Raw genomic sequence first — 12,652 nt, forward strand, 5'->3', positions numbered from 1 at the left:
ATCACTAAACAGAGAGATGAATCTTCTACCACACAGTTTTCCTTGAAAGAGGATAAAGCTGGTAGCCAGATTGCTCTTTTTAGGCTTAAGAAATGTAATCTATTAACATACATACATATTGCTGTAGTGTATCAGGCACACCAGCAGATGGTGTTATAAGCAGAAGTGAACAGTTTATTTAAAGTTGATAACCTTGATACGCTGCTGTGGTCTTGTATTCTATCCCATACAAAATGCCTGATCCACTCCTTCGCTAAAACATGCAATCATGAATTTAATGCTCAGGAGTCACCAGTACAAGTCCTCAGTCCTGTCAGAACACAGAATACACAGAATATCCCTTTCCCCAGTGAACAGTAGAAGAGTAAAGCGAAAGAGAAAGAGAGTTGTATTGTTATAGTAACACAGGGTTGTACAGTACTAGGAAACACTGTTAGGTTGAATCTGTCAGCTGGAGAATGTGGGACAATAGTGCGATGACAACAGACAATAAGGACAACAGAAAACACAGCTTAATACAGTAGAGGGAGTTCCTGTTAAAGTGCAAAGTGCCAAAGTCCCAGAGCTTGTGGAGCTCGGTGTGTGGAAATGCTGAAGAACTGGGAGGATCAGAGTGATTAGTCGCAGTCTGTATGTGTGTGTTCAGGCTGTAGTTAGTGATGCTGGTGAGACCAGTTTAACAGCGTGAGGGAGGCTGTGGTGAGTGCAGTCAGAGGAGATGTTGATGGCTTTCCTCCGACATACCTCATTGTAGAGGTCCTGTATTGGTGGAAGGACAACTGTGGTGACATACCACAGTTTCACCACTCTCTGCAGGGCCTTGTGTTCAGCAGTAGTGGCTAAGCCCTACCAGATCATGATGCAGCTGGTCAGGATGCTCTCCACCTGGACCAGGACCTGTAGAAGTTGCAGAGAAGCTGTTGAGGCAGGTTGACTCTCTTCTGCCTTTGGAGGAAATGTAGGCGTTGTTAAGCCTTCTTGATGATGTGTAACGTGTTAAGCAACCAGGTGAGTTCCTCTGCCATGTGGACACAGAGGAACTTAAAGCTGCTCCTCTTTTTGATCGTTGCCTCTCAATGCTCTAGCATTCTGACATAGGTGTAAGTTCACTGGTTGAGTGCAGTGTGCATTGCCAGGGAGATTGCACCATCAGTAGATCTGTTAGCACAGAAGGCAAACTGATGGGGGTCCAGAATGCTAGTACTGCTCTTTATGTAAGCCAACACCAGCCTCTCAAAGCACTTCATCACTATGGGTGTGAGAACGATGGAACGGTAGTCATTCAGGCAAGAGATGGTGGGTTTCTTTTGAAACTGGGATAATGGCTGTGGCTTTAAAGCAGGCAGTTACAGTAGACTGTGCTAGGGGGATGTTTAAGATGTCCGTGATGGCGGCAGCCAGTCAGTTGGCACATGCTTTTAGGACACTACCTGGGAGTTGAGACCCAAATTAATACTCTCCTCACCAATTCTGTAGCCAGTATGAGTGGCTCATCTGTGGGGAGGGCTGGACAATAGCCAATACAACAATTGCAAAATCTTCTAAGGCGGTAAGAAACAACCGGTATGCTAACAACAAGACAACCAAGCTAAGGAAACAAAAGCAGTTGATGACAGAAACATTGTGAGAGTTGTGAAGATTTTTTTTTCCCAGATTTTAACTCTTAAAAATAGTCTAACAAAGAGAAAAGCATAGTACGGTAAAGCAGACATACTTTGATGATAACACCTTTGGTGCCTCATATTTTCATTGTTAATTTCCACAGATACTGTCAGACCTTCAGTCAAATGTAACCAGATCAGATGTTCAGATGTATCTACCTGTGTAAACACACTCCTGAGTATTTGTGTTGCCTCATTGTTTTCTCTTAATTTTGTTCAGTTTCAAATGCCTGTCCTACTAAGGATGGGTCTGCGTTCTCTGAAACAAAGAAGCAAGCATGGACTTGACTTCTAAGAGAAAAAATGAATGCTTATACAAAACATATAATCTGTGATGGTAAATGAATGTGTATAGTTAGTTTGAATGGGATACTGGAGTGCTGATGTGCAGGGAAATGTAATAGAATGGAACTGTCCAACATAAACAATCGGCCCAGGCAAATTCATGTCTGGTGTTATATATAGCACTGGAGCCTCTTTGAGTTCTCTTGGCTAATAAAATGTGTTGTTGTGTACTTTTTGGAACTATTTGACCTATCAGTAATGCATGGAATGGGTAATTGGTCTTTTCATTTTCACATGTTTACACCTCACATGTTCACGCCTTAGACTGTAAATGTAAATTTAGACTTGCATGTCTTTGGAATGCAGAGTACCAGGAAATAAAGCCTTTAGAGCAGTGCTGCAGGCATCCCTAAATTACATTATGCAGGGGACAAATTATTTATATAAAAAGAAGAGAATAGATGCCTCTGGTTCAAAAAGTATTGACATTATTGATGATGAACAGCTGGAGTAAGCTACAGAACTTTGCTGATCATGAAACATGATTCTGTTTGTGGCACGCAAAAATCAGTTTTATTTTGAAAGAAAAAATGAATTACATAAAGAAATACTGTGATTTTATCTTGAAACCCTTAAAATGAGACTCATGCAATTGGCTCTAAACTCACTATCACGTCACACTTCTTGTGTATTTCTAACAATCCTTCATTTCCTTCACTCTGGATTTCACTCATTCAACACATGCTGGACCATCAGCAACGCCACATGAAAGAATTAAGCTCAGCCATTCCATACCTCTACCAATGATCCAGTCCTTTCACCCCATACCCCTACCAATGCACCAGTCCTGTCTTCCCATACCCCTACCAATGAACCAGCCCTGTCACCCCATTCCATTCCCCTACCAATGAACCAGTCCTGTCTTCCCATACCCCTACCAATGAACCAGCCCTGTTGGCCCATTCCATACCCCTACCAATGAATCAGTCATGTCTCCCCATTCCCCTACCAATGGACCAGTCCTGTCTTTCCATACCCCTACCAATGAACCAGCCCTGTCACCCCATTCCATACCCTTCCAATGCACCATCCCTGTCTTCCCATACCCCTACCAATGCACCAGTCCTTTCACCCCATTCCATACCCTTCCAATAAACCATCCCTGTCTTCCCATACCCCTACCAATGCACCAGTACTGTCACCCCATTCCATACCCTTCCAATAAACCATCCCTGTCTTCCCCTACCCCTACCAATGCACCAGTCCTGTCTTCCCATAACCCTACCAATGAACCAGTTCTGTCTTCCCATAACCCTTCCAATAAACCATCCCTGTCTCCCCATACCCCTACCAATAAACCAGTCCTTTAAAAAAAAAAAGATGAAGTTTACCAGTTTACTATTTAAAGTACAATTAAAAAAACATTCATAATATTTGTATTTTTCTTTTAATGCCACTCACCACCTCCCACCCTGAGAATTAAAGTTATCATACTTTTAATTTTCAATGTTATACAAGTTGATTTTATACAAGCATTTAAACTCTTATTTTAGCTCCATTTTAACAACAGCTCTGCTCACTATTTTGGAAACATGTGAAATGTCCTTTCTGTTTTGCTTCTAATAATAACATTTATGTTTACTTTGAAACACATGTCATAATTAAATCATCAAGTTGAACTGCATTTCAACTATGGTTATGCAAAAGGAGAAGGTCATAGGTCGATAGAAGGAACGCAGATTGTCCTACATGACTGCATTAACTTTACAGGTTCTGCCAGTCATGCAATTCTTGTAAAATGATAAATAAATAACCAAAACATTTTAAATGAACAAGGAAATGAAAAGTAAACATAAAAGCCACATTCTGGTTCTTGTGAAGCTATTTTGTTTATGTACACTATGTACAATATGATACCATAGAAGAACCATGTTTGTAATGATGTGTAAGCGTGAATCTTTCAGCATGAATCTCTAAAGAACCTCTACCTGATGTGAAGGTTCTTCCCACTCTATGGCTCACCTAAAGAAACATTTGGAGAAAGTTTATTTTTAAGAGTGTGTAGTCTTGAGATCAGTAACTCTTCTATAATGTTCTCTCTATTTTCTATTACAGAAACTTTTGCTCTGGTAACCAGTATGTACTTCTCTTACATTTTATCAGTAGATGCTAAAATAGAAAATACAACTGGACACTTCTAATCTGATCTTACTATCTGTATTACTAAGTATGTGGCTGTCCACCATTAAACCCACCCCTATTGTGGGCTGCATCTCCAGGGGCCTGGCCGTGGCAGGTTAGCTTACAGAGATCTGTTTATGGTGACTGAGGATCCCTCATCAACAAAGCCAGCACACTGTTTCAGCGAGATAGTATTACACAAACATGCCTGAATGCCTTTAATCTCAAACTCTGCAGAACCACCACTGGTTCCTGGCTTTTTTTTCAAAAGGTTGGTGAATAAACTTCTTATAATACCAGATTGGGAGTTCCAAAGGTGTATTTTTTTAGTGCACCCCAAAACCCAAAAGAAAAACTGTACAAACACCAAACAAAACAACACCAGGTATATACACGATATACACTTAAGCTTGAGACTAAGTTCAGCTCTTAGTGGTGTAATGCTACCACTGGTTAGATTATAAGGTGTACACAACCTTAAGCCATAACAGTCTCTCAAGCAAAGTTGCTTAACCAACAATGTTCTGTTCTTTAGAGCCACACTCAATCTCGTAATGCCTCCAAGCCCCCTCGTCCATTCGCCATTCTACCCTTACGTACTTAATTGCCCGTCCCGGACCAAACCAATAAGAGTATTCTATTCTCGTGGGGTAGATAAAAAGGCAAATAAGTCTTATGTCTGCTCATAACTGGTTGGAATGTTTACATGCATGCATTGACAGATGTTACAGTTAAGTACACTCATTTGTTCATATTAAAATGTGAACAAATTAAAAATGATTATTTGTTCAATAAATGGTTTGTTCAAATTTGTGTACTGGCCCCCCCCTTCACCAGCCTTGTCCTTAAGTCCACTTGCAACCTTAAGGATTGGGTGACCAGCATGCTGCCACTCCCAAAAGGACACAAGTAACTTTGTTAGTAAAGATGTCTTTGAGCCGGCGTTCCAGTAGACTAGTGATGTGTAAGCTAACCTTACATCATCACACTTAGGAACAACAGTTTGCATTGCTTTGCATGTATCTACTGATTAGTAATATAGTTAAAAAAAGTCACAGAGCATGAGGGGTTAACATTTTACTAACACCTTCGAGATGTCATTGAACAAATGACCGAATAACCATTTATCCAGCAGTGACACTACTGATTGAACTGTCACCCAAACTACAACCCCGTCACCAGTGACAACATCACCACAGTCACCTTTACCAACTACATCATGCCTGTGTACATGGCGACCTCAGAAAGCAGCAAAAGAAAAGCTGGTTAACAGGCAGGAAACACATTGCTGTTTGAAGTCTCACTGCAGAAAACCAAAAATTCAAAGGATCCACTTTTTAACCCACTCTAGGATTCCTTTAGCATCTATATAGTCATAGTCTTGGAAAGTTTGTGGGTTATTCTAGAGGCGCCATGGTGAAAATGGACTTCTTATATACATTGAGTGCCTCTTTCTCTCTCTCTCTCTCTCTCTCTCTCTCTCTCTCGCTCTCTCTCTCTCTCTCTGTCAGAAGGGTAAGCAGTTCTGTGTGTCCTTGATTAGGTGGTGTGAAAGAGGCCAGTCTAGTAAAGTTGGAGAAAGTTTAAATTATGAATCTCTGCAATACAATCATTTGGGTATCAGGGGAAATTACTGGGTTCACCATCAAAACAGCAGTTTTCTCCCTTCTTCTCTGTCTCATCATTTCTCGTGTCTTGGCAGGTGCTAGTGAGAAGGAGTCTGGTGACGGGGCTGACGTTTCTACTAGCCTGAAAAACAACACTTACAATTCTAAAATTATTATCAGCACAAAATGACGCTACCTCCAGTTATGTTGAAAGTATGAGGGATAAATTAATTCAACTGGTATAAACTGAATTCATTGCTTAAAACTGACCTAAACCAATGTTATTGCTTCAAAATGGCTGTAAACTAAATTTATTACGTGAAACTAACTAAAATTGAATTAGTCACTTGCTAAATTAGTAAAAGCTAAATTCAAGGAGGTTAATGAGCTTTTTAGAATCACTAAACAGAGATATTAAATTTCTACCACACAATCTTCCTTGAAAGAGGACAAAGCTGGTAGCCAGATTGCTCTTTTTAGGCTTAAGAAATGTAATCTATTAATATATATGCATATTGCTGTAGTGTATCAGGCACACCAGCAGATGGTGACATAAGCAAAGTGAACAGCTTTTTAAAAAATGTCTCATTTCAAAATGTAATTCATATCAAGTTGACAACCATAAGTTAATGTATTTTATAAAATTCAAAATATCTGATCCACACTGCTAAAACATGCAATGATAAACGTAACCGTTCAGAAGTTACTGGTATCGGTCCTCAGTCCTGTCAGAATTACCAGACAGTTAATCAGACTACAGCTACAGTGACTGACTCAGACCACCCCCACCCCCTACAACACACAGAGCTGTTGTTAGGTATTGGGTTTCTGTCAAGACATCTTATACACTTGTTCTGCTCCTAAGAGAGAGAGAGAGAGAGAGAGAGAGAGAGAGAGAGAGAGAGAGAGAGAGAGAGAGAGAGAGAGAGTAGAAAAAAAAGAGAGAGAAATGGAAATGGGAAGCTTCATCTCTATGCTGTCAGAGTGCTTCACAATACACAATCCTAACCTGAACAGAAGAAGGCGAGTGAGGAGGTGAAGAGTGAACAGAAGAAGCAGAGTGAGAAGGTGAAGAGTGAACAGAAGAAGCAGAGTGAGGAGGTGAAGAGTGATCAGAAGAAGCAGAGTGAGAAGGTGAAGAGTAAGCAGAAGAAGGGGAGTGAGGAGGTGAAGAGTGAACAGAAGAAGGGGAGTGAGGAGGTGAAGAGTGAACAGAAGAAGGGGAGTGAGGAGGTGAAGAGTGAACAGAAGAAGGTGTGAGGAGGGGAAAAGTGAGCAGAAGAAGGGGAGTAAAGAGGTGAAGAGTGAACAGAAGAAGGGGAGTGAGGAGGTGAAGAGTGAACAGAAGAAGCAGAGTGAGAAGGTGAAGAGTAAGCAGAAGAAGGGGAGTGAAGAGGTGAAGAGTGAACAGAAGAAGGGGAGTGAGGAGATGAAGAGTGAACAGAAGAAGGGGAGTGAGGAGGTGAAGAGTGAAAAGAAGAAGGAGTGAGGAGGTGAAGAGTGAGCAGAAGAAGGGGAGTAAAGAGGTGAAGAGTGAACAGAATAAGGAGAGTGAGGAGGTGAAGAGTGAGCAGAAGGGGATAGGGAATGTAAAGAGTGGTAGAGGAGCTCCACCTCAGGTACACAAATGAGAATGCATTGGTTTGCTTTTCTCTAAACCGTGGTTTACAGCAATGGCGTCAAACTCCAGTTAAGAAGGTCTGATGTTCTGCAAATATTTTGCTCAAGCCAACATGATTCAACTCATCAGCATGCTTAACTGTTGGATTTCAGCAAGGACATCAACAAGTACTAGACATTGATCCTCCAGTACCTCTGGTTTAGAGATATGTGAGATTTCCACAGACTACTCAAGTGTTTAAAATTGGCAAAATACATGTTCTAATCATACAACTGTTCACCTATTATTTATTATATCGAATTATTTGCATGCACATAGTTATCATCACAGCAGTACAAATTCCTCAAGGCAACATGAAGTAACATGAAAGAATTGGTTTTTCATTAATAATAAAACAATAATCTGATTTATTTCTTAAGATTAAGTTGCTTATGTTGCATGTTCAGTTTTACCTACTTGATTTAAAGGTCTTTTAACTATATGAGTGTGTCTAATAAGTCTAAGGTGGTATGTGTACACAGACACTTTTAGTGTGTAGCAGAATGTGGCCCTACCAGGCCAGCAGGCCACAGAGCCGAGCAACTTCAGTCCAACTCTCAGATTAGTAAGTCCTCTGAGCTCATCATACTAATATTTCTTACAAGGATGAGTGAAAGCTGAGCCGGAATCAAATCAAGCAAGGGAGCGCTCTGAGGACCTTTAACTCAATAAAAATACCTGGAGAGAAGTACAGCACATAAATAGAGATGATCTCATTCTGATATGTTCTGAATGGAAAGGTCAGGAAGTGAAGGACTCTGCAAGCTTTTCTGTCTCTGTGTAACCATGAATACTGTGGTACACATGTGGTTTGCTAGAGAAGTCCTAGTGTTTGTTAGTTAATACTGAGGGACTACTGCAGAGGTTTTATGTGGTTTATGTGGCATAAACTGGCTGCTTATCAGCCAAACTGAAGCCATATAAAGGTGCACCACACTGCTGATTGGTCTTTTCTTGTGGTATTTTCTTGTGTCCAACTCCAAATTTATCACATGAATTATTCCAACTTTAATTTACAAATGAAACTTGCTTACTTTCATTATGCCAATCACAGTTTTTAGGAGTCTGCAAGCTTGTCCGTTTATGGCCGTACATAAACACGTCCACAGCTGTCACATGAAGACTTCATTTACCCTGTGTGAGCAGCTGGAAAGCTTTAATGACATAAGTTTGAATGGTATATTTAAGCAGTGCTTTTCACCTCCCTGCATTTGATTTGAGATGTGCATTTGTTGTTAAAAAGGATAAACTGACATGAATACCAGAGAGTTGCTTATGGGATAACCGCTGACAAAAGATGGAAACAATGTAAAATGTGCTTAAGAGGAAACCACTGGTGTACCAACATCAGACATCAAACAGATCAGTAAGGAAAAAATCAGCAGTAACATTGTGAGAGCTGTAAAGAAAAATATTTTTTCATATTATATTATATTTATTATATTTAATAATATTTCATATTATTTTTAAGCTCTACATTTTAAAAACTAACAAAGGGACATGTCTGGAATTCTGCTACAATAAAGCACAGAATATTTTTTTTAAAAGGGGCATTTTTAACACAGGCATCCTCAGTGGTTAGGATGTTATGGCCTGGGAAGGGAGGGGTAAAGTAGGCCTAAGTTGTAGGACCATGTGTATGTGCATGTCAAGGTGGGAAGGACTTAGATACCCTCAAAACTCACAACTACATTAACGTATGCTCATATACTAGTACATTATTATATACGCACTTACCAAAACCAATATACATAACCTTAATAGCCTCCAAATAATCTCCTTTCTGGTTTTATTTTTATAAAATAATGCATAAATAAAATACAGTCAGCTACCTTAAAAAAACCCACTATCTTACTGAACACTCTTCTGTCTTTCTGGTCTGTGGGACAGGCTGTGACTGTGTGCAACATTCATCTGATTATTGATTTGGACATTATAGAACATTTGGTCCACTTGGTTTTATGACTGATTTGTGTATTTCCTTGCTGTCCTAAATGGAAACTCACTGACACACTAGTAATAACTACTGTGGAACAAGCAAATTTGCTTATTCCATCCCACACAGCAATCGAATTTCAGTCTAACTGGAGATGCATTTGACAAGCATAATTGCATGTGGCTAGTACCTTATAAGGATACAACCCAGATACAAGTCACATAAGTGACTAGGTGTCAATGGGGTCATAGATCAGCTATTGTGGAGAGAGGGTGGGATTTAAAGAGAAGTTAAAGAAAAAGAGGATGTCTGGTCACCCTAGTACTGTGTGCAAATATTACATATTTTAATAATAATAACTTTGACACTTCTGGTTATCTTTCATTTCCACAGATACAGATCAGACCTCCAATCAAATACAACCACTCCAGATAGGCTATATCTACCTGTCAAAACATTCCTTCTACTATGGCCATGCAAATATCAGCGGTACATGGTAGCCATGGTACTGTCAGTGGTCAGGTAGAGCGTGTTATGAAGGAACCGTGTGCTTCTCTGTCTCTGAGCGATGAGCAGTCTGAAGAAAGCAACGTTAACAGACAGCTCTTCTGCTCCCTCTGCAAAATAGCCGTCAACTCACCCTCCCAGCTACAGGAGCACAGCCGAGGTAATCACACACAATCTGCTCTATCATAAACACTCACCCTGCACAAGTCCACCATCACTAGCAGAACTTGCAGCACAAGACACTGCAACAATTTGTGTTCTGAAGATACTAACAACTAACAGCTTCTTTAATGTGAATGAGAGACAGCATAGAAGGCCAGATGTTTATTAGTCTTTTGAAAAGTTAGCAACTGCACGCTTGGATAAAGGTAACAGGTTACATGCGCCAGTCCGTTTACATTCTATAATGTAAACATAGCTTTACATAGACCTGCAGAGCCTTTAGGTCATGCCGTAAAGAGACGAGTCAGACCAGAATCCAAGAGTTTGTTTTCACCACAGACATGCAGTACGTGCAGTTCCAGGTCACACATACACAAACGTGGGAAAAAATCTGACCCGAGCAAAACACTGGAACTGAGCAATGAGGGCATAAAAGTTAATATAGCCACAGAGAGGAGGCTGTGGATAGCTGATAATGAGAGAGTATTAACTGCTCATAAACGTTTCAGTGCTGTCCTTTGTAGGGTTTAAAATACTAATAGACCTGCAGCATGGCAACTGTCCTAAAGTTAGCCTCAGTGGTTTATTTAAATATCTCTTGTATGCACACAGAAACACACACACATATATGCTTGTGGATGACACAATCCCATATCTCACAGCTCTGGACACTCTGAACTCTCAAACTTTAATTCCTGTCTCGAAGACACAACCTCTTGGCCTTTTAAATTCTGTGACTTTTACTTTAAAAACAAAAACAATCCTTAAAAAATCTGTTGCACACATCCATGTATTATGAATTAATTCTGTGGGGTTATCATTTTAGGCATGTTGTTAATCTGTGTAGTATGGAATTACAGCTCTCTAGAATCCTTTGAACCCAATTAATGGTATTAAAAAAGTCTTTTGTTTTGTTGGAGTGATTGTCTTTACAGTCCAGGGAGACTTTCTACTAGATGTTGGAGCATTGCTGTTAGAATTTGATAACATTCAACGACAACAGCGTTAGTGAAGTCAGGATGTTGGATGATCACCACCCCACCTCATCCCCAACTAAACTTCTCTCAAAAGTATTGGAAGTATTGGATATAGGGGACTTTATACCCCAATGCCAGGAGCCAAAAGTTTCATGTTAATCTTTCTGCTTCTCTTCTGACTCAGGTACTAAGCATAAGACCATTCTGGAGGCCCGCAGTGGTCTGGGACCCATAAAAGCCTACCCACGCCTGTGCTTCTCCACCAGCTTGAGCCACAGCACTCCAGAGCGCACATTTCACTGTGAAATCTGCAACGTCCGAATAAACTCCGAACCCCAGCTGAAACAGGTAGGAGGCCTGCAGTCAACACTGAACAGCAGCATTTAGTAACTTGTACAGCATGTCCCCTTGAGAAAGACAACTTTGATAGTGGTCCCTGGAAATGTTTTAATGTGTTTTTGAATGTTGGGGTGTAGGGTGAATGTAGGGTGAAATTTTTCTCCTTTCCACCAGCATTACTACTGGCAATGGAAGGGAGAATGCATATTGCGGTCCAAAGCGTTGAGAGGCCATGGTTACCAAGGCCTTTATTAAGCCCCTATGCTGTATATATCATACACATTCACATGACTAATGGATAGCCATGATAACTACAACCTACATTTGCCTTATGTTAGTTTTCTCTTTGGATAATTGAGTGCAGGAGCATGAGTGAATGTCAGGGGCAGCTGTGGCCTAAAGGTCAGAATGGTAGGCTTGGGACAGGATGGTTGCTTATTCCATCCCTTTGACTGGCAGGGACTGGCAAGTAGAGAGTGACAGAACAGTGGTGTCCCCTTCCTCAACATCCACAGCTGAGGTGACTCTAATCAAGGCACCTAACCACCAACTTCTGCTGGGGCACTAAGATGGCTGCCCACTGCTTGAGGTGTGTGTTCTTACCGCCCTTAAGCCATTAGAATGAGAGTGTGTGTGTTCACTGCCACAAATGGTTTAGAGGCAGTGGATGACATCTATTATGCAAAGGCAGCAAAGTACACTAACAGTCAAAACTTTTAGAACACCCCCAATATGTGTTGAGTCTCAGAAACTTGGATTCTGATGCTGTTCAAGATTTGGGTCTGTCAGACCTCACAATTATTTTGTGGTGATTATTATAAGGGGAATTGTTACATAATGTTGCTGTAAAAGCACAGTCTTTAAGACTTCTCATACACAGTCTGGGTTAGATATTTCACTGAACTTTCTCCCTTTCATTTTTCTCCCAGCATATATCCAGCAGGAGACACAGAGATGCAGTAGCTGGGAAGTCAAACCCGCTAACAAATCGGCACAAGAGCCTCAGCTCGGCAGAGCTCGTGGTAATTCTCATCAGTGTTTAAACTGTGTCACGTTCACACGTCTCGTCCTCATTGTTCCTGTGGTGATTCAAAAGGATGTATAAAAGTTGGTGGGTTTAGTTTCCAGTTTCAAGGGGTGTCATTTTAACGCTTCTCTCTCTCTGTTTCCTTTCTGTTTTAAAGGCAACGTTGTTGTTCTCTAAGGATCCGCCAAAATCCATTGGTTATGGCCATCGTGTTGCAGGCGCTGCCGTGACATCAGACACTTCATTCAATCAACTTGCTTTCCGTACCGTTGGAATGTCCCCACACGTATATCTCCCACCACAGTTTAAT

General features: G+C 40.7%; 1 protein-coding gene across 1 annotated transcript; it reads left to right on the plus strand.

The window, feature by feature from the left end:
- The first annotated feature begins 9,798 nt into the window (after nucleotides 1-9,798).
- Nucleotides 9,799-12,358, plus strand: LOC140559732 (zinc finger protein 385A-like). The gene is made up of 3 exons (XM_072683335.1): nucleotides 9,799-9,997; nucleotides 11,161-11,324; nucleotides 12,245-12,358. The coding sequence occupies exons 1-3, from the start codon at nucleotides 9,799-9,801 to the stop codon at nucleotides 12,356-12,358; spliced, it is 477 nt and encodes a 158-aa protein (XP_072539436.1).
- The last annotated feature ends 294 nt before the right edge of the window (nucleotides 12,359-12,652 follow it).

The sequence above is a fragment of the Salminus brasiliensis genome, chromosome 7 (assembly GCF_030463535.1).
Source record: "Salminus brasiliensis chromosome 7, fSalBra1.hap2, whole genome shotgun sequence".
NCBI classification, from domain to species: Eukaryota; Metazoa; Chordata; class Actinopteri; order Characiformes; family Bryconidae; genus Salminus; species Salminus brasiliensis.